General features: G+C 42.4%; 2 protein-coding genes across 10 annotated transcripts in view; both read left to right on the top strand.

The window, feature by feature from the left end:
- Positions 1-2,249: 2,249 nt before the first annotated feature.
- Positions 2,250-10,833, top strand: LOC308335062 (ubiquitin carboxyl-terminal hydrolase 50-like). 4 transcript variants are annotated; one of them, XM_080792022.1, is made up of 12 exons: positions 2,250-2,339; positions 3,052-3,112; positions 3,212-3,311; positions 3,506-3,627; positions 4,900-4,970; positions 6,736-6,861; positions 6,954-7,049; positions 7,483-7,611; positions 7,712-7,840; positions 8,012-8,049; positions 8,913-8,947; positions 9,680-10,833. In XM_080792022.1, the coding sequence occupies exons 2-12, from the start codon at positions 3,058-3,060 to the stop codon at positions 10,318-10,320; spliced, it is 1,542 nt and encodes a 513-aa protein (XP_080648148.1). In that variant the 5' UTR covers positions 2,250-2,339; positions 3,052-3,057; the 3' UTR covers positions 10,321-10,833. The 4 variants fall into 4 exon arrangements, with proteins under 4 accessions (XP_080648148.1, XP_080648146.1, XP_080648149.1 ...); XM_080792020.1 differs by having other exon boundaries at positions 2,259-2,339; positions 2,990-3,112; XM_080792023.1 differs by having other exon boundaries at positions 2,259-2,339; positions 2,990-3,112; positions 9,692-10,833.
- Positions 10,834-13,725: 2,892 nt separating this feature from the next.
- Positions 13,726-22,458, top strand: part of LOC308335568 (acetylcholine receptor subunit delta-like) — a 301,797-nt gene continuing 293,064 nt past the window's right edge. For 2 of the 6 annotated variants that reach the window (XR_013966048.1, XM_080792638.1), the window contains exons 1-8: positions 13,726-15,317; positions 17,140-17,184; positions 17,351-17,460; positions 19,067-19,222; positions 19,541-19,659; positions 20,634-20,834; positions 21,598-21,709; positions 22,226-22,340. Coding sequence is in view for 5 of the 6 variants with exons in the window: in XM_080792638.1 (XP_080648764.1) it covers positions 15,099-15,317; positions 17,140-17,184; positions 17,351-17,460; positions 19,067-19,222; positions 19,541-19,659; positions 20,634-20,834; positions 21,598-21,709; positions 22,226-22,340 (1,077 nt within the window). In the remaining variant the exon portion in view is untranslated. Of the gene's footprint in view, positions 15,318-15,708; positions 15,770-17,139; positions 17,185-17,350; positions 17,461-19,066; positions 19,223-19,540; positions 19,660-20,633; positions 20,835-21,597; positions 21,710-22,225; positions 22,341-22,458 lie in introns of all 6 variants that reach the window. The other 4 variants (XM_080792641.1, XM_080792640.1, XM_080792639.1 and 1 more) reach the window with 4 other exon arrangements.

Consider the following 22,458-nt stretch of genomic DNA (forward strand, 5'->3'; position numbering starts at 1 on the left):
CATGTCCACCTAGTGGTACTTATAGATCATGGAGGAGTCTTGTTTCAGCAGGTTAACTTTCTGTCTGAGAAGTTCAAAAGCTAATACATTTTATTGCAAAGATGTTAAAACTACTACTACTACTACTACACACTTTTGTCTTTACATGGGTAATAAGGCATGAAGTTGTTTCTCTGCTGCTTACTGTTTTGAATCCATTACACATGGGCTGGGGTCAGACCTAAAGGTATTGTTATCCAGCAACAATAGGCCTACCTTAATATGTTGACACAATACTTTTGACGAATACTAGTAAATGAGTTTTACACCACAAAATGCTTTTGAGAAAACGTAAAAATGAAAGATGTGCAAAAAGTATTATAGTGCCAGCCAGCTAATCAGGAATGATTTAGATCCAGAAAAAACATAATTATAATAATATAGCAACTACCGGTACTTTTACTTTGACTAACCTTACAAATTTGATTACGTACACATCAGAAGCAACCAAATAATTTGGGTGGCCTACTATCATGAATAATAATGGACTACACAACTACAGTAGGCCTATTATACAGTAGCATATTATGCTCTGGTGTGGTTCAGAGTACAGACTCACAGACTCGAATGAAATAAATGCAGTTGAGGAAAACACTCAAGTCTATGTACTGTACGTGCAATGGTGAGGCAGATGCTGGGAGTGGGACACAGAAGAGACAGAACTAAATTGTGCACTTCTTCTAGTAGGCCTATAGTTAGTAAATACAATAATCTTTGACCAAATAAAGACAATTATAATAATCTCAGATTTATATAGCTCTTTTTTATTAAGTACCAAAATATGTATTGCACTTGAAACCCTAAAATGTATTGCACTTGAGAGAAACTAAATGACACAAAACAGTTCAACGCCGGCCTGGCTGAAAATGACAACAGTTGCAATTTAGGTTCCCATTACTTTAGCAGGATGTTCAGAATTGCTCATCTCTCCATCAGCCTCTATCAATTTGACAGGCAGAGCCAGTTGAGCAGTGAGGGCCAGCTCAGCAGGCACACACAAACACATATAGAACCATACAGTCATGTCAGTCAAGCTCACATAACACCAGTACAGGCCCACAAATGCAGCAAGGCCCACCAGGGTGAAGAGGCCGGACACAGCCTGGCACAAAACACTGCACCACAGTGCCCCTTGGTCCTCAGCATAGGCCGATAGCAGCATGGCCAGCAGCGCAAAGGCTACCAGCACCAGTGGAGAATACACACCCAGGATAGCGGCCACTCTGAGAATGTTAACATTTGTCTCAGGAAGAGCAGGTCCACTGGCTGGCTGACATAGCAGTCCACCGGCATCTTGTTGCAGCAGGCAGAACTGAAAAGGACTGATGAAGGCCTCGTTGGAGACAATGAACAAACCACCATAAACTATGAGAGCTGTTAACATCTGGATGAGGAGGAGGAGCAGCAGCAATGTAACCCACCACTGTCTTCCTGCAGGCTTCATCACATTCTGACTTCTGGTCTAGCAGGAGAAGAAAAACAGGGTAATTTCATTAGCAAATGGCAAATTTATATTTTACCAGTGTCAGTCAGATATTTAAACTGGCGTTTTAACATGGAGTGAAAAATCGTTTTGTATAAATGATTGAGTATCTGTCTATTTTCTAATTTATTATCTTGTAGCCAGGCATATATAATTATTTAGCCAATGGATGTTCAAGTCCTGTGCTGTGAAGAAATAGCCTTGGTTCAGAATAGATAACAAACAGAATAGGAAGGCTAGTCAAGGTTGTTCATTAACTTGAAGAAAGTAGCCTTGCAGAAACTGCATTTCAATGTTCAACTTTTGAAGTCATCTGGTGACTCGTAAGACCTAAAAGAATTTAAACCAAAATAATGTTTCTATTACGATTTTACTTTGTCTGTCTGTTTCAAATTCCAAATTCAGCTCTGTGAATATCAAACTTTAAGCCAGCCAAGTATAGCAATTAAACACCCACCATTGTATCTCACGTCGTTACGTTACTGTTGTTTAAACCAGGCTGTATGCTTCGGCGCGCGACGCCATCATACGACTATCAGGCAATTTTGGGTTCCTTTGTTTCTATATTATACCGGACTATAATTAAATTAAAATGCACTGGAGCGTATGCGTGCCGAACGAAGCATGATGGTTTTGACGAAATCTCGGTTTGACAGTAACCTCGGCTCAGCCCTCACCAGGCGTTCCACTGTGACAGTTAAATCTAGGGGGCGGGGTCAGCGCCGGGCTAGGAAAGGAAAGTTGAGGAACCAGTCAACCATGCAGAGGAAGATGTGCTATTTCCTGTGATTTTGAGCCGATTGATACATACATTTACGTGAGTTTTTTAAATCTATGAACGAAGTAGCCCAGCACTACTACTATCTTGCTGCTTATTTACCGTGAAAGCATTGCTAGCGTGAAATAGAAACCATTCGTGCTTTACAGGAATATGGCATCAAAACATAAAGGAAGAGACGATCTCCAGGCTTCATGAATCATCATTATTCATAAAAGTGAACGTATCCCTAAACTAGATTTAGACTCTTACAAATACTGAAATTAACCTACAGTATGAGAGTCTAAAAAGCCCCAAACATGATCAATCGAGTCACTCGGTACTTCTAGTGGTATTAACAGGAAGTGGACTATAGCGCCACCAAAACATTATTGGCACCCGTATGGCACCCCCACTATAGGGGAAACTTTGTAGAGAAGGGTATGCGAGAAATGCGAGTATGCAAGAAGGAACACCTGCTGAGTGGCAAAAAAAAAAACTTTCATACATCCACATGTGATCATCCACCATGGTACTCTGGGCCCCAAAACAGAATGAGTACTGGGATATATGTGGGCACCTCCGAAGAGAGTGGGCACTATAGGGGAATCTGGCCACCAAAACAGGAGTTTAGGTTTATGTGTCCACAGAAAGCGTTTCACACTATCTGTACATCATAATACAAATAATAATCTTTATTGTCACATTAGGTTTACAGATGTAATGCTTGCTGGGAAGAGAATACACTTAACAACCACATTGTCATTGACAGGTCAATATGAACACTAAGCGAATAGAATTCTCAAGAAAACTTGACGGCATTCCAGTTTCAGGTACAATTGCACTGTTTGGAGGCATAATATATTCATTGATTAAACCCCACTTTTCCATGCTGAATTTGGCACTACAGTCGTGTTCTATGATCTCTTTAGACTACCATGGCTTGGAAAACCAGGGTGCTACATGCTACTTAAACAGTGTTCTTCAGGTGCTCTTCATGACCAGGGACTTCAGGGAGGATATGAAATCAAGGTATCATTTTGCATATATCCTATTACAACTGGTTCAGGTAAAGTTTGCTTGGCCTAATACAACAAAACACCTAGTACAGGTAATTGCTTACAGGTGGATAGGCTACTTGCATCAATCTGCATAGCCTGCATAGTGCATATAGTTTATGATCACGTGGTGTAAACATGACTCCTTTTATGTCTTTATTGCCACAGGGTCAGAGATAGTGGTCAAGACTCGGCAAACATTGATCCGCATCTGGGAAGATTGTTTGCTGATTTGGAGAGACATACAGCCAACACATGTAATATCACAAAACATTTGGGGATTACTAAAGGTACGTTTTCACGTGACAATGTGTTAATTTCTGTGTATGTCATTATGATAGAGTTGTGCAATTTACGTCTCTGCAATTTGTTGATTTCCTTTCATTCATGGAGAAGTTTCTAAATTACATTCTCAAAGAATACAGGATGACTGTACTGTATGTATCTTTGTCTAAAGCAATTTGTTTGATAATTTACGTGTATAATGGTATCTATGATTCAATTATTTTTGAGTGATGGAGCTCTCTCTCACCTGAATTTAGAATGTGCCCATGCACTGCCCACAGTCTTTCACTCATTCATCAAATTATTCTTGGATGTGTGAATGACCATTATAGCAGTAGTTAGTGAGGTAATAATTACCTATGGACACATACTGTAGGTCTGTCTGTCTGTTATGTAGCATCTAGTGTTTTAGGAACCATTTTGATTCCAGTTGCAAAATGCATCTGCTGTAAATGTACACTGACCGCTAACCATGTGTAGCAGAGTGGCTACAAAAGTCTAATATCCGCCCCGGTCCATGGGGATATCCCTTTGGTCTAGTGGTTAAGATGTTGGACTTTCACATGGGAGACCCGAGTTTAAATCCCACGGTCACGTTACACATGCACCTCATCATTGTTCATATTATGATCAGAAATGGGTCCTATTATGTGAAAGAGAATGGGCCTAGTTCTCCCTGGAAATAGTGCCCAGTTCTCTCTCTGTGCCTATTATTCTGCCCATGCAGTTCTCAGGTTAACTTCAGAAAACATTGCTTTTATATATTGTAAAGTATACATGTCCTTTTCAAATGCAATTCAGTAAGGCCACATACTGTAGGCCCAAACGTTGTTTTTTTTTCTTCTTTTGACCGCTCTGGTAATACATTATTTTGGAGAATTTAAGACTGTGTGTAGACCACCTCCCTTATTTGATCAAGCACCCGTCAAAATGTTTGGATGTGCGTCCACCGCAAAACCTCCGAAAACATCCCACCTTCTGTTTGGTGGCTTTTCCAGAAATGTAATACTGCCCTCTATCCATCGGATAGTGATTTAAAAAAAGTTATTTCTTATCTATAATAGTGTATTGTTTATCACTGTTGTTATGCATGCAGCTACAATGTCAAAGGAGCCAAACCAAACAATCTTTCTCTTATGTTCCTGTACACAAGACAAGACTTCAGTAGACAAGATATACAGTATAAGTGACACATTGTGAGCGTATATAATTGTAGGTCTGTGTGACACCATCGTATGATGATGCATCATTTTGGCTTTACTCACCTCCACTTCCAGTACACGAACAACGGGACTCTGCAGAGTATCTTGAGAAGATCTTAAGTCTGACCAGCCCCGATGCGTCCAAGGTAAGTAGTAATAAAAGGTCAGAATGTGAAAATATGAGAATTCTGTTAGTCATTTCGAAGCAGTAAGACCTCTCGCCCTTGGCGAGCAGTCTGGGCAATTGGTCTAGGCGACTCGCCAAAAGGGGAAGTCTTCTCGCCAAAAGGGGAAGACCACTGGGCCCGGGGCGAAATGTCTTCACCTTTTGGCGAGTGGACTTCCCCTTTTGACGAGTGTTTTTTCACTTTCAGCAACTGCAGCCTTTGCTAGCTACTGTGCTAAATCCGTCTTTTATATGATTTGATCAATCCATGACATCCATGCGGGTGAAATCCGTCGTTTATATAATTTGATCAATCCATGACATTGTTGTTAGAAGAACAGCTCAAATATTGAATGTGAAGACAAAAGTGGAAGGATCATAACACACGTCTAAGGTATTTTTTCCCCTGACTTTGTTGGTAAGGTTTTGACTCTTTCACATCAGTGCACGGCTGATTCAAGCCATGCATTTAGGGGTAAAAAGGTACCTAACACACGTTGGTTAGAAAGGCTTCTTCACACACACACACACACACAGTCACACACGAAGCAGTAAAACATCGCATTTATCAACTTTTCGCTGCGCGCCTCACAAGGCTATTGGATTTATTTGTGCTTCGTCTTTGCACAATGCACGTATAGGTAGGCATACATTGTGTAGAGCTGATCTACAGGCTGACAATGTGCCCCACATAATAGCGTATTCTTGGGACTGCGTGTGTGTGTGTGTGTGTGTGTGTGTGTGTGTGTGTGTGGGCTGACGGCATTGCTCTCTCCACTGTCTTTCTGTGAGTCCCCGATGCACTATATAATTTGAAAGTGATCATGATCAACTCGGGACGGTTGTATCTTTGAACACTCACAGACCAGGGGGGTCATCAATCATCACTGCATACTGCAGCCTGCTCCACGTTTTTTGGGGGGGATTTCGGAGCTGCAAAATGCAAGAAATAACGCACTTTGTGTGCAAACTCCTCGGTGCGCCTTGGAATTGGAGCGCAATGGAAATGACTAAATGAGCATGCTCAGAAAGTCCAGAATTAATTTACATCCTAAGCAGTCGAGTAAATTCGAGTGGTCTTCCCCTTTTGCCGAGAAGGCTTCACTTTCTGGGGCGATTGGTCTTGGCGACTCGCCTCGGAAAGTAAAGACTTCTCGGCAAAAGGGGAAGGTCACTCGCCAAAGGTGAAGTACACTCGCCGAGGCGAGAAGTCCGGTATTCCTATGAGTCTCCCTATCGCATATACGGTTTAATTATCAATTCTTCAGTTTCCTCAAATATCCTCTTTGAGATGGGCACACATCTCTGCACCTGGGAAGCTGGCGATTGCAGTATAGGCCCAGTCCCATGTGAAAAGAAAATATGGCATATGTTTTGAAGCAGACAATATGAACTAGTTTTGTCAGCTCTATTATTATTATTATTATTTCTTTTTTTATTTTGGTTCTGTAAATCAATAGGGTAGGCAATTATAAGCTTCTAGCTTCAGCCTACACCTTTTTGGGCCACTCAAGTGTCTGTATAATGTATTATGTATTGTTATACATGTGAAAGGTTCGAAATAAACTAAGCTGAACTAAATATTTGAGATTCCGTATTATATTTTCATATTCAGTTCATTGAATTATAGAATATCGTGGGGCACAGGGGTAAGGTACCTATGCTTGTCACTGTCAGGGGAGCCGGTAGGGTACAACATCAGACAGAGGCTATACTGAGCTTTACTTGTTTATCTTTGTTTTGAGATATTTAATGGACGTCTGAGACACAGGACCACATGCTCTCACTGTTGGAAGCAGACTGATGTGGATGAACTGTTTTGGAATCTGCCACTCTCGATGGAAGATTCCCATACTCAACCCTACAGCGTGGTGCAGTAACTCATGAGCAATTTCATTGTGTAATTTCTTCAGAGGTAAACGCCGGGGCACATGAAGCATAAGCAACTCTCTTCTGTTTTCAGAGCGATGGCTTTAAGGCATTCTTTATGGCATCGGAACTGGACAGCGATAACAAGATGTACTGTGAGACGTGCACAACAAAGACACGTGCAACTATTGTGAGTATTCTGTATGGAAGTCCCATTTAAGTCTGAAGTCTAGAGACGTCAGAATTCAGAAACGGTTCTAGTTAAGGTTGTACTTGAAACATTTGCCAATGACATTTTACAAGACATAGGACAATGATTGAACAATAACATTTTACAAGTCATGGGACAATGATTGAACAATAACATTTCGCAAGACATAGGACAATCGCAAATTACATTTGACAAGACATGGGACAATCACAGAACATTTACATTTTACAATAAACCGTAGCACAATCTCGGAACAATATAACAATTTACCAGACAAACAACTGTGTGCAAATGACAGTGTGCAAACAGCCTTCAATATCCTTCAATATCCTTCAATCTGTGTTTCTAATCTGTACAAACATTCAGTATATTTTGTGCTTCTATCTATATCACTCTATCTTATATAAACAAGGAGAGCCAGCTAACACAGGATCCTGAAGTTCTGATCCTGCTGCTCAAGAGGTTTGAGTTTGACTGTGGACAGATGTGCTATGTCAAACTCCACTGTTGCGTGGATGTGCCTCAGACATTACAGACAGAGGTATTTCAACATATTGCTGAGAATGCCGAAATATAGAGATACTATTAAAAAAATGTGTTCCTTTAACATTTCTTCTATTTTGGTTTATCTCTTTAATCAGAATGCCAGATATGACTTCTATGCGTCTGTGGACCATTTTGGAAGTATAAAAGGAGGACACTACACTGCAACAGTTATTTCTTATGAAACCGGCGAATGGTATTGCTTTAATGACACCTATGTTAGAAAGGTGAGCAAAATGTTTGTTGTTTTTTTCTTTCACTTTGCATGCCATATATTGAAGAGGAGCACCAGTACAGAATACTCCGAGACGGCTGCTCTGCATGATCATGTAATCATTGTGCACGGCAGTATTCTTTAGAATAATAAAGTGACACTATTTTTCATTTCACATTGACAGATCAAGCCACCATTTGGGCCATGTGACACTGCCGTTAGGTAAGCATATTTTGTGCACGGGAATGCTAGTACTATCAAAGTCGTACGATTGATTTGTCACACACGTTACCGCAGTGAAATTTGTTCTCCGCATTTGACCCATCTCTTGGAGCGGTGAGCTGCAGCGTGCGCCGCGCTCGGGAATCATTTGATTAGTAGATTTGACCCCCAATCCAACCCTTTGATGCCGAGTGTCAAGCAGGGAGGCATTGGGTCCCATTTTTACAGTCTTTGGCATGACCCGGCCGGGGATCGAACCCCGACCTCCCAGTTTCAGGGCGGACACTCTAACCACAAGGCCACTGAGCTGGTCAATGTGCACACCAAAGTCCTTGTAGTGGTGCCAGGACCAGTAAACTGAATTAGCTGAGGCTTCTGCCAACACTCCCTTTTGGTCGACAATAAAAACTGAATACATTGTATAAGGTGTGTTTATTTTAAATGACCAATGAACTTGAAACTTGACCCCTATATTACCACAACTGATTAGTAGTCTTCAAGGGACAAGAAGGCCTTCTTGTAAAGAGAATGCCTTCTTCAGGGAGAAACGTTGGTTTCTTTACTCTGCGTCCTATATATAAAGTATTGCCACTTTGGCTACCACCTTCTTGCCCCTTGAAGACTACTATTCAGGTAAGCATATTTTCCCAGAGAGCTTTCCCTGATCGGCAAATGTCATGATTGTAGCGTATAGCGACCTGCTTCACATTCGTGCCAGGTAGTTGGTGAGTGCAGCTAGCTAGCTACGCTACAGTGTTGAACCTGTCCACCGGCATTGTTGAAGTGTGTCTCCAGTAGATATGGCTGTTGAAGCTGCCATTTTCAGCTTTTTCTTCATCGTTCTTATCTCCTCCATTAATCAGGTCCAAGAATGCATATCTGCTCTTCTACAGGAAAGGTAAGATAATATTCACTACAGTCATTTATTAGTTTAACTGCCACAAAGCATGTAATTGAAAACTACCTTAACCCATTCTAGACGGGAACCCCTTTTGGTGTTTTAACTAAGCATTATGTTATACTTTAGCTATTTTTGAAAAATCGTGAAAATGCGGCACACATCTTTGATTATGTATTCTTTCAGAAGACTTTCAGGCCTAAATGGGTTAAGTTAAAACTACCTTAACTAGGTATGCCCTAGTTTTGTTCTGCTTTTAACTGTGTTCTTGTACTGTTTTTTTTTACCTGTACGGCGACCTTGAGTTCCCTGAAAGGCGCCTTATAAATAACATTTATTATTATCATTATTATTAATGAGGCGCCTCTGTTTGTCTGCACTTTTTGTATGTAGGTAGAACTATTACCACTGTTCTCTGTCCACATCATTGCCGATTTCTCCACTAGAGGGGGATGTTTAGTTAATAACTACAGTTGTGAGCACATCAGTAATGGTGGATTCAAACCCCAATAAAGTATTGGTTTGACATGCTGTATCAATGATGTGCAATGTTCAATGTGAATATTGTTGCTGTTGGGGAGAAACCACCACAACTAAATTTTTTAGGTTTCATTTATTTTATTTTTTATCAATCAATGCTATTGAACACCCTTTACGTCTGTGTAAAGGGTCTCTAAACCAACCAAGTAGGATGTTTAAACATCTGCTGTTATATTTGCTTTCTCTTCACAGTAGCCTCAACAGATCCTCAAGTAAAATATGAAGCGAATCTGCAACTCCGAAAGCCTGGGCAAAAGTGTGAGAAATCGTGGTGGGACAATGATATGGAGATGAAGACACAGCCGGAGGCGAGTGCTGATAGAAAGATGAACAAACCGCAGAATCCACGTGGATTTGACGTGCTGCCTGGAGACATGTTTTCTCACTTATTTCAGGAAAGATGTGATGTAGCTTATTGGCAAAACATAGGCAGTTCTCAGTTAACCAATGAGGACCACCTGGATAATGTTAAAAAAGCAGTGAAGCAGACCATGACTAGAATGGACAATGATGTAAAACTGGCAATGACGGTTTACCCTGCAGAGGGAGGAAATGACAAAGAAATCAACACCAGAGAACATCAAAAGGTCTATACACATTCATGTCATACCTCTCCCAGTGGCACGTCTCCACTTTCACAATTGTCCACACAAACACAGAGTCTCGTTACAGAGACAATACCCTTGGGCAGTTCACCCATGTCATTTAAGAAGTCGAATGATTTTGTCATAAACAAAGGCTATGTTCCTTATGCATTGAGCCCCTCTAAAAATGCCAGGAGTAACAAGTCTTCAACTTTGCAAGGAGGAAAGAAAAAACCACCATGGAAGTAGTATATTTATTAGGACTCTGAGCTTATAGTGGAGATTGACTAAAGCATCACTTGAAAATTCCATTATTATCCATAAACCTATAATTATCTCAAAGAGGGTGACGGAAAGAGAAAGATAGTGAATGGAGGCTGCTACTGTATTGCTGAGTAAAGCGAGCTAATTGAGGCTTTGTTCTTTGGGCTGGAATGTTCCAATGTCAACCCAGCATTCCGCAAAGAGTCAAAAGCACACTTGAACACAATCACAAGAATATGAAAATTGTAGACTGGAAAGTATTCAATCTAGAAAATGGTAGTATGCAACAACAATAAAGCATATGATCTATTCTAAGTCATTTTCAGAATGTTTCTCGTTTTGCGATACTTTGCGAGTCATTATTTGAGACGGTACATGTGAAATGCTGGGCTTCCAACACATGGGTTTAATGAGCTGAAATAACACGAGTAGCAATTGAAGGTGATTCGTCTTTGAGCTCTTCTTCCTCCACAAACACTTCCTGGCCTTTGCCCTCTTTCCGACATGACCCCATGGGCCTATTGCAGCAGTCCCACATCCAGAATAGACACTCGGGTGGGCGTTTAAACACACCCCTGTAGTTATAAAGCATGTGTGGATCAATGAAGCACATTTTTATAGTACGGGATTTACAGTCTAAAACCTACAGTATTTTAACGTTTATTTCCATGTAAAATGGAAGTTATAATATGTGTAAGCTTTGTTAATCATACGTTAGCCCTGTTAGTCAGCTAGCCATATAAGAGGGTCTATAGCTATATAGGCTGAGGGGCCCACATTTTTGAGCATTAAGCTACAATACACATTTTAGTAAATTGTCGATGCGTCTCCCTCGAGGGGCTTCTGGTAGTCGAGTATCCCTGGGCACTGGCCAATAATCATTAAACGATGAAATCAACTAATTCTGGGTGCCTGCCATGCAATGGCGGAAACACAGGTTGAAATCCGAAACACATACTTAATCGTAGTAATAATAATTGTAATACTCAATACGCGACCTCTATGGCCGGCCGCACGGTTTACCAAAGCCTCGCAATTTATACATCAAAACGTGTGGCTCGGCCGGGAATGGTGTGCTTGTGCTTTTTTCCCGATTCACATTACCGTGCTGACATAATTCGCAATAAACAACGCGAAAAATCCCCATTCAAAGTCAATGGGGAAACGGGGGGAAATCACCCAGCAATCAGTTGGCAAGGATATGGAAGCTGGCGTTGTGGAAAGGTCTTGGTTTAATATTTGTTTAATTAATGTCCTTGATTTTAATATCCCTTTCTCTATTCTCTATAGGGAACTATTCCTATGCATGTTGAGATGGAAGAACATCGTGTTACAGAATCGCTGTCCTCTCTGGAGCTCCAAGATGAACCTGATCTAAGTTTGTCCTTCAGTGGTTTGAGGACGGAAGAATCCGCCTCTCTGCCTCGTTCTCACAGCTTACCCTCACTGATCCAAATCCCATGTTTAGAGAACAAGACGGGTTTCAGAGGAGAACGCTCCCACAGTGTAAATGATGTTACACTACCGGACAAAACGCAGACATTCACACCTGACATCATTGTTGTGGAAAACAAGGAAAGCTACAGGTTCCACTGCACCCACGCAGGACTGTTCCGATGCAGCGTGACCGGCCTGGGGTTTAAGATGGAGAAAGATGGAGAGGTGACTTACAAGACAGTCCCCTGGGGCCGGGGGCTTCTATACCAGCTGAGTAAGAAGCCTGCGGGGCCACTGTTTGACATCAAAGCTTCTCAGGGGTCTGTGTGCCAGCTACACATTCCACACTGTGAGATCCTCTCCACGGGTGGAGGCAAGTCCTTGTCTGTTGTTGTTGTCCATGTGGTGGATGATGATGGCTTTGAGCTGATCAAACCCCGTGTGATCACAGAAACTCATGTTATCATAGATGTAACTGGGTTGTCTTTATTTGGTATCGTCATGGAGATGCTGTATGGGCCCAGGCCTGTCCAGGCATTGGTGCCAGTGTTTTATAAACCACCCATTGACGACGATCATCCCAGTTCAACTCTGAAAGTGTTGCTGCTGCCTCGGAACGTCGTGCTGGACGAAGTGAAGAACAAAAGGAGGGAGCTAGTTGGAGAAGAGATTTACATTGAAACGCCTCCCAGTAAACTAGTCCCAAATCAAGAATATACACTCTCCACTTCACCTGAAGATGATTCCATTATAATTGAACCAGTTAGAGCCCTATTTTATGTTGACGAATGTTCCTATCAGAATTACGTCCCGACATTTGTCATTTATTTAGAGCGACGTTTAAGCCACGTTAGGCTGCTTCTAAGCAGCAGTAACACCTCCGAATGTGCATGGGAAGGTTATGTAAACCTTTCAACCTTTCAACATGTTCAGCACACACCAAGTCATGCAGCGACAGACAAACTGCTGTCTGTGCGCAGCAGCTTCATCAACAGCATTTCACATCCCATTCTCAACCAGATCCTGGACAAACTGTTTGAGAAGGGGGTGATAATCAAAGAAGAGTATGATGAAGCCTGTGCGAAGAAAGTGATCCATGAAAAGGCACGTCTGGTCATAGACACAGTGAGGAGCAAAGGAACCCCTGCAAGTTTAAAACTGATATTCATTCTACGAGAAACCGACCCATTCCTCTCCGAGGATCTTGGGTTGATGTGAAACTAAATGAGCAATGGCAGGTGCAGTGCCTTGCTCAAGAGCACATCTACAGGGAGGGTGCCTATCCTACCAGGACCTTTTATACCGCTGTTTTTCTATCCTACCAGGACCTAAACTGTATAGTTAGTACCGCTGGTTTATAAATAATAAATCCTTTGTAATACATTTGTTGGTTGTCTGATGCACATTTAATTATATTCATGATATCTTCATAAAACGTGCTATGGAAATAACCCAGAATGTTATTGCGTTGTAGCATTTTATTCAGATATTGGTAGCATTCAATGATGTAACAACCTGTATAGAGATTTACGGTGTGGTGCTGTTGTCTTGCAGTTTGCCATGCAGGCTTTACATTTCAAAGTGCACCACATCCTCTCCACAGCTAAATTACTTCTGAATTGGGAAGTTCTTAGTTCTAGGCCCGTGGAGGAAATTGCATAATGTCATAATTTCTTCTAAATGTGAATTAGCAAAAGTAGGCTATAAAGTCCTTTTTAAATCCAAATAACAAAATATAGTACAACTAGCCAAATATTCTTAAAACATGCAGTTAAAAAATATATAGTTTCTAGTTTCTTTTCATTGTTATTTCTCATTGGATGAAGTGAAAGAATAGGTATAGGCATCATTACAGCACTGACTTAGTCGGACGCTTTCGATAGCAATAGGTCCCCAGTGTCTGTGATTGTTTGCACCTGTTGAAATAATGGCTGGTTTATTTCAAAGGGGGGCGGCTGTCGCTGCACCTGCGGCTGTCAGTCACACGGCATCAAGGTTGTTGAGGACTTTGGAGGGAAACGCTGCCCACAACTAAACAATTCTTTGCCGCATCAAGATGAGAATGAACTTTACAACTGTTGTTCCCTTCACAGTGTTCCTGCTCGTTCTCCTGTCATCTGGTATGTCTTAAGTTACTGTACTTATACTGTATGTTGCAGAGACTGCTTTTTTTCTTCTTCTTCTTAGAATAATAATAACACATTTGTTATTTTAATTAGGTTGTGTTTTGTTTAGTAGGAAATACTTACGTATAAATTTGATGTATTGTTTTCATCATTATTATTATTATGTAGGAGTGACTTTTATGCTTTGTTACGCTGTTGAGCACAATTATGTGGCTAAAATAAATATGCCCCTCGTCCTCGATACAATTCTTTGTTATCAATGTATTCAAAATTTGGAAATTCAAAATGATGGTAATTGAATAGGATAATAGAAAAGCTGTCTGCTCCAAACGTATCATCTAACTTTACTGTGAACATATAAGGCAAGAACTCAGTAAGACTAAAGTAATCATGTTTACTATCTAAACTGCATGGCATTTATTTGGACATGTGGACACAGTAATTAGAAATTATTTTGGCCCTCAAAAAAGTAGCTTACAACAGATGACAGCAGGGACCATGTTATTCCAAAATATCCAGAAATTCACTCCTATTCAGGCATGTGTGTTTTACATTTGGAATGACTATGTGTTGCATTGCGAATTTGCGATCGAAGGTCACATTTCACTATGGAATCGTGCATTTCTCGTTAGTGTGTTGGTTGGTCGGGGTGAGATCATGTGACATCAGGGATGGAGATCAAGCCCGTGCATACTGTATATGGAGATCCCTGATGTCATCAATATCAAGCCCATACTGTATATGGAGATCCCTGATGTCATCAATATCAAGCCCATACTGTATATGGAGATCCCTGATGTCATCAATATCAAGCCCATACTGTATATGGAGATCCCTGATGTCATCAATATTGGCCTGCAACTCTATATCTGAGACCTCAAACCCTTAGATCTCTATGGCGCTGACCTGTTCTGACATTCCATATGTTGATATCCATCCATCCTTCCTCTTCGATGTCTCCCTTTTGACTGATACCTGTCCATTTAAACTCTAGACGGACCTGCCCCAAAGTTATTAGTGCAGCCGCGCCCGGCAGCCGGTGAAAAGTTCTCAACAGGCCCGGAAATTAAGATCTTACCCCCCATACCAAAGCACCAGCGCTCGCCCAGCAGTCTGCTGTTACCCAGGCAGATATGTTGATCTGACCCCCCAATTCCAAAGTGCCAGCGCTCGGCCAGCAGTCTGCTGTCACCCAGGCGGATGCGTGCACGCCCTCAGGCGTGTGTGTGTGCGTGTGCATGTGTGTGTGTGTGTGTGTGTGGTGGGTTTCTAGAGAGCTGGGGCAGGAACGAGGAGGAGCGTCTGATCAACTACCTGTTCAAAGAGCGACGCTACAACAGAGAGTTACGGCCCGCCGAGAATCAAGGAGAACCTGTAGATGTGTACCTCGCTCTCACTCTCTCCAATCTCATCTCGCTGGTATGCTGTGTGTGAAACTGTGAATAAGTAACCTCGCCTCACCAGGCTTTCCACCACCTCGGAGGAAAGCCTGGTCTCTGTCTCAAAAGTCTGTATGATCCTCTCGAGAGCGGATGATATCGTTACGTCATGTTGTAGTATTGTTTTGTAGTCGACAGGCAGGAACAACAGGCGGCGGCAACTTCCTTTTCCCTCTCAATAAAAGCTTGTAGCCTGTAGCTTTTATTGAGAAAAGGAAAAGGAAGTTGCCGCCTGTTGTTCCTGCCTGTCGCCTACAAAACAATACTACAACATGACGTAACGATCTCATCCGCTCCCGACAGGATCATATACCCTAAATAAAATGGTGCCCATGGGCTAGTGAATAAGCATGATCAAGTGTCTTTCTCAGGGACATCTCAGAGAAAGACCCGGGACATTCTGTTTTACAGGCGGATTCTCGACCCATTCAGGTGTGTGTGTGTGTGTGTGTGTGTGTGTGTGTGTGTGTGTGTGTGTGTGTGTGTGTGTGTGTGTGTGTGTGTGTGTGTGTGTGTGTGTGTGTGTGTGTGTGTGTGTGTGTGTGTGTGTGTGTGTGTGTGTGTGTGTGTGTGTGTGTGTGTGTGTGTGTGTGTGTGTGTGTGTGTGTGTGTGTGTGTGTGTGTGTGTGTGTGTGTGTGTGTGTGTGTGTGTGTGTGTGTGTGTGTGTGTGTGTGTGTGTGTGTGTGTGTGTGTCATTGTGTGTTTGGAATGATAATCGTGTAGGATTAACATTGCACAATTACTCTATTTTTAGCCCAGGAGGCACAAAATATAGGAGGGCATGTCACATGACAAAAACAGCATGAGATGGTGTTTTAAACTAACAAAGCCATGATGTAGTATTCAATTCTAAGCTTAGTTTTACAATAAGCAACATTAACAAACCAATTCATCTTAAGTGCTTGGTCAAATCCACATGGGTATCTCGCCCACCTACACCAAACCAATGTTTTAACTCGCCACACTAAGGTCCCACATCTATTTTTGTCAAGTGCCTTACATACTACTGGGAACAAGTGTTTATAATTAAACAGATATTTATAGTCACACACTGTCACGTGCCATGATTCCACTGTGATTATCATTGCATCAATGCATTGTTTTTACACTAAATCATCAACAGTGACATCCTGCCGTTTTCTAAGTCAACCTTCCTGGCCATATTTGACCACCATCCAACCATCCATCAGTCTTTTGGAGAATAAAAACTGAGGAATGCCACTGAAAGTCTGTGTCTGGACAGAATGACAATTTAAAGAGAAACAGCTCCAATAGAGATGGCTGTATTCTTGCAAGCAAGATGGAGAAGTAAATTGGATTGTACCTACCAGCAGCTGTGATTACAGTACTTGCCACGGGGATAGCGTTTAAGACAACTTGAACTGTTAAACTTTAACTTTTGGGGACACATGTGTGGAGACACATTGTACCTCGATCAGGCCTCTTCCAGACCTTAACTTAACTGACTCTGCACCTTCACAGTGCCAGGAAACCTTATGGCTTTTGAACCCCAAAGCACATTAGACTGAAAACGATCTGACTCTGGGCTTCCCCAGAGTTCCCCAGAGTTTTCAAGTTTTTGTCCTTGAGCAAGACGCTGAACCCCTAATTGCTCCTGATGAGCAGGTTGATGTATACATGTATGTATGGTTTCCTCCATCGGTGGATGAATGTGTGTGTGAATGGGTGAATGTAATGCTACAATCTATGTAAGGCGACCTTGGATAGAGGCGATATATAAATGCCCCATTTACCATAACATAGGCATTACCTTGCTTTTATTTTTCTCTTCCTCCCCTAGAAAGAGGTTGACGAGACACTTCTCACCAATGTCTGGATTGAACATGTAAGTCAATCAGAACCTTTATGGGATCATGGGAATCAGGTTTTCCTGTCCATCATTGTAATCCTGCTTTTTGTGTGTGTGTGTGTGTGTGTGTGTGTGTGTGTGTGTGTGTGTGTGTGTGTGTGTGTGTGTGTGTGCGTGTGCGTGTATGTTTGTGTTTTGACAGATTTGGAATGACTACAGGTTGACGTGGAATGTGTCAGAGTTTGATGACATAAGCATCCTTAGGCTCCCGCCCAAAATGGTGTGGCTGCCGGACATTGTTCTGGAGAACAAGTGAGATTCATTCCCGTCATCATTTCTCTTTCAACAAACGTACATTATTTTAATCTGCTCTACTGGGGCCGAATTATACAGCTTCCAAACAGGGGCTTGAAGGACCACTTCACCACTTTTCAACCTATCTTCATATAATAGGTCCTCACTAATAATCATGATAAAAAAATGGCATGATTTTTTTTCTACTCAGTCTGTGTCTCATAGGAGGGCTGTGGGCAGTTTAGAAACCCTCTTCCAGTGACATCATCATTAGGCAGATTCTTTTTTACAAAAAAATTAGATTTTCATTATCGTGAGAACGATGGCTTCCATTTTCGCATTGCAACTTTTCAGGACTAGAAAGCCTGCAGTTTTTATTAGCTTGTATTCCCCATCGATGATGTCACTGGAAGACTGTTTCTGAACTGCCCACAGCCCTCCTATGAGACACAGACCGAGTAGAAGAAGATTGCGCCATTTTTTCAAGATTATCAGTGAGGACTACGTATTATATGAAGATAGTGGTGAAGTGGTCCTTTAACCCATTTAGACCTGAGACCGATTCTAAAAAGGCCTAACTTAAGGTTTCTGAAAACCGTCAAATTCTTCACAGAGGTAACTCCCAGATTCAAAGCTATAAAAAAGTATAGGTTGCAGCAGGTTTGAATGGGTTAATGCAGCAGAACAAAGGCCCACAAAGGCTACTGTACTGCAACTTTCATACCGGTACTCTACCTGGCAGGTTAAAACAAACGCCACCATGATTAGCATTTGAATGCCTGCGCCCTGACTACGTGACAAAACGGTGCTAATTTGTGTTCCTATTTTCTTCATGGGTGCTCAAGCACAAAAGCACCCACATAGTCGGCGCCGCTGCGCGCGCGTGTCAAACTATTTGACCTGTGAGAAGTCTAAGAATAACTACTGGAATTTAAAGTGCAGCCCTTCCTCTGCAATGTTTCTTCAAACGTTTTAGCATACAGTAACAGAGGGTTTAAGGCGAGGTCACACTGACCTCTGGGAATGCCCATACAGTATATGGACCCTTTTTTTAATTTTTATTATCGATGCTTTTGGTCCGGATAGTGCGTAAAATGTGTGCTAATTAGTAAGGCCAGGCGGGGCCTTGGGCCAGCCCAGTTAGGGCCCAGGTAGGGCCGGGCCTTAATTTTCGGGCCTATTGAGAACTCTAGTTTTCGCCGGATGCCTGGTGTGGCTGCGCTAATGACTTGGGGCGGGCTGCGGGACCTTTTAGAGTTTGAATGGACAGGTATCGGTCAAAAGGGAGTTAAATTAAGACTTAAACTAAACTATAACTAAACTAAAACTATATATTAGAAAAGAATATGTCAAAACTAACTAAAACGAAACTATAATGAAAAAACCAAAACTATTATAACCTTGGCTCCCAGTACTTCCCGCACGACTTGCCGCACCCAAGCCGTGCTGCTCATAAGCTGAGTTGACGGTGCCCGGGATCGAGCCCGTTAACCTGTGGTCCAAAGGCGAGAGCTCTACCGACGGACACTAAAACGCAACAACCTCTTTTCATTTAGGATTATGTTTTGTTTTTGGCCCTATAGTTCACATTGGTTTTTTTTTTACAACTAATGGTGTGTTTCAGTAATGATGCCCAGTTCCAAGTGGCTTACTTCTGCAATGTGCTGGTTGACTCCACTGGCCGGGTGTCCTGGCTGCCTCCGGCCATCTTCAGGTCATCGTGTTCCATCAATGTCAACTTCTTCCCCTTTGACTGGCAGAACTGCACCCTCAAATTCACGTAAGACCCAATGGCTGAAAGTTAATTAGTGATAGGCATGTGAAAATAGTCCCCCCACTACAGTCTCAGGAATGACAAGAGTGAAAGCACAACGGCGTAGGTAGCACAAAGGCCAGGATTAACGATGGTCTTTAATATTGTCACAAATATCTGCCACTCAATATAACCCGGCACTGTTCCCATGAGCCACTCCCCCCATCTCCACAGCAGAGCCCATTAAACTCCACTACTACTACAGTGCTTTTGCTATACTGTTACTTAAGACCCTCTCCTAACGCATACATTGATTTGAACTCCATTTCCCCTGATGCACTGCAGCTCTCTATCTTACAATGCCAAAGAGATCACCATGCGACTGAAGCAGGAGAGTCCCGACGAGGACGAGACAAAGACATACACGGTGGAGTGGATAATCATTGACCCTGCCAGCTGGGCAGGTAGATTGACCTCTATAGCTATCCTCAACACACACACACACACACACACACACACACACACACACACAAAGGGTTTTTGTCTATCACTTGAACATGAACATATAACTGCAATCGTCATCGTCACACAGTGATCTTGTAGCCAGTTTGTGACAAAGATATCTTGTGTTGAGTGAACCAGCATACTAAGGAGCTGCAAATAAGATCAATTTAGCAGTAAGTGGGACTTAAGTGGTGAAGGGAGTGTTGTTTGTGGATAAGAATGAAAGTATAATATCCAGTGGTGGAAAGTAAATGTACTTCATGTTTTACTTTACTTGAGTATTTCCAACTTTCAGCACTTCTACTCCACTACATCTCAGAGGCAAATGTTGTACTTTCACTACACTACAACTATTTGAAAACTTTGAGTTGAGTTGCTAGTTACTTTGACAAAACATACATTAACCACTTCAGCTCTATATGCATTTTGGCCATTTGAAAAATAGCCGATCTACAAGCTCACAATGCGTCGCGAAGATCTGCTATTTTCAAAAGATGTTTATACATTTGAAAACTTGAAATGAGACATTCTGCATAATAGCTACTTTTACTTTTGGTACTTTTAAAAGTACATTTCGATGCCAAATTGCCAATACTGACAATACTTTTAACTTTTTCTATATATTGCAGTATTGATATACTTTCACCTACGTAAAAGTACATTTGAGTACTTCTTCCCCACCACTGATCATATCTTTCCACTCCACGGCCCGTGCCTTAGGGCAGCGGTGGCCGAACGGTTTGCGGAGCAGTCTTGATATCGGAAGGTCGCTAGTTCGTATCCCCGTACCCGGATGCACTTGGACAAGGCATTGAACCCCTACCATGAAATGTTCTATGAGCAGGGCCTGGCTGTAAACAAGTTCTTGAGCTTAGTCCAGTTACCCTGGGTAAACATAGTACCTTTCCTTTTCTTTCCTCTTCGTCGTCGTCAGAGAACGGGGAGTGGGTCGTCATCCACCGGCCGGCCAAGAGGAACGTCTACAAGGACGTCTCCATGGCGAGCAGCAAGCACCAGGACATCACCTTCTACCTCATCATCAAGCGGAAGCCCCTCTTCTACATCGTCAACATCATCGTCCCCTGTGTGCTCATCTCCTTCCTCGCCTTCCTCGCGTACTATCTTCCCGCCGACAGTCAGTGCAACTATAGCAGTCTAAAATATAGATGCGTCAAAGCGTGTCACGCCTTACTTATAATGTTTTATCCGCTTAAACCCTGTATGATAAATACTTTTACCACCCCCAGTGGTCGATTTTAGGCCTATATTCCCCCGCTCTACACACCAACTCTCTTTGCTGAAAATAGTCAATCTACACTACAAGCTCACAGTTGCAACGCGATGTGAGCTTTGAAGTACAACAAAGCATAAAGACCGATTTATACTTGTGTTTCAAATGCAGAAAATAACAGAGACAAGCTAACTGAGCTTGTAGCTTGGCTGTTTTCAACACTGTCGTGTGGTGCATCCTGTAGAGATGATCCATGTTAACCCGAGTTATGTTATGAGTTTCTCAAGCGACAGATAGTGCACCTATAGAGCCGTGGGAGGACCCCCAGTCAACTAAGTGTAGGTGCTGTATAGGGTTTAAGTTGGGTTTAAGTTTCTGGAACAGAAACTAACAACAGATACTGTGTCTGTCTGCGCTTTAAATATCTGTCTTTATTTGCTGCCTGCTTTCCGTGTGTGTGTGTGTGTGTGTGTGTGTGTGTGTGTGTGTGTGTGTGTGTGTGTGTGTGTGTGTGTGTGTGTGTGTGTGTGTGTGTGTGTGTGTGTGTGTGTGTGTGTGTGTGTGTGTGTGTGTGTGTGTGTGTGTGTGTGTGTGTGTGTGTGTGTGTGTGTGTGTGTGTGTGTGTGTGTGTGTGTGCGTGTGTGCGTGTGCGTGTGCGTGCGTGTAGGTTGTGAGAAATTGACTCTGTCCATTTCTGTGCTGCTGGCTCAGTCTGTGTTCCTGCTGCTGATATCACAGAGGCTGCCGGAGACCTCCATGTCCATACCGCTCATCGTCAAGTAGGCCCAACTAGCGTTCACTTTGCTGGGGAGGGAGGGAGGGGGGGGGGTCCATGCCTTTGATATCCCCCCTCTGGTCATTCATTGTAATGGCCAGTGGGGTTAAGTGATATTTCTGGGACCCATATTTCTTCCTATATTGACCTATACCCACATTTCACACAACGGTCACGGAAGTGCTTAAAATGTCTATGGTGTCTATCCCACATATGCACGCTTAACTCACGCATGCACGCACGCACACACACACACACACACACACACACGCACACGCACACACGCACGCACACACACCAGGGCTGCCAACATTGGAGAAACGTAGATGTGAGCTCCTGTGTTCTAGTGAATTTTTGGACTTTGATACCAAATCCAGGAGAAATTACAATGCAGGATACAGGAGCATTGGCAGCCCTGGCACACACACACACACACACACACACACACACACACACACACACACACACAGAATTCCCAGTTCACCATGGATGCTGTGTGTGTTTGTGTGTCGTCATGCAGGTACCTGATGTTCATCATGGTGCTGGTGACAGTGGTGGTGTTGAACTGTGTCGTCGTCATGAACCTGCACTTCAGGACACCATGCACTCACGTCATGTCAGAATGGACAAAGAAGGTATAGATTGGCTTCCTACCAAACTATCGTATACAACAGACCACACTCTCACTCTCAACACGCTAATAATTGACAACCAAATAAACAAAAAGTAAAAAGTAAAATAATCTCCTGTTTT

The sequence above is a fragment of the Protomyctophum bolini genome (assembly GCF_963924005.1).
Source record: "Protomyctophum bolini genome assembly, chromosome: 20".
Taxonomy (NCBI): domain Eukaryota; kingdom Metazoa; phylum Chordata; class Actinopteri; order Myctophiformes; family Myctophidae; genus Protomyctophum; species Protomyctophum bolini.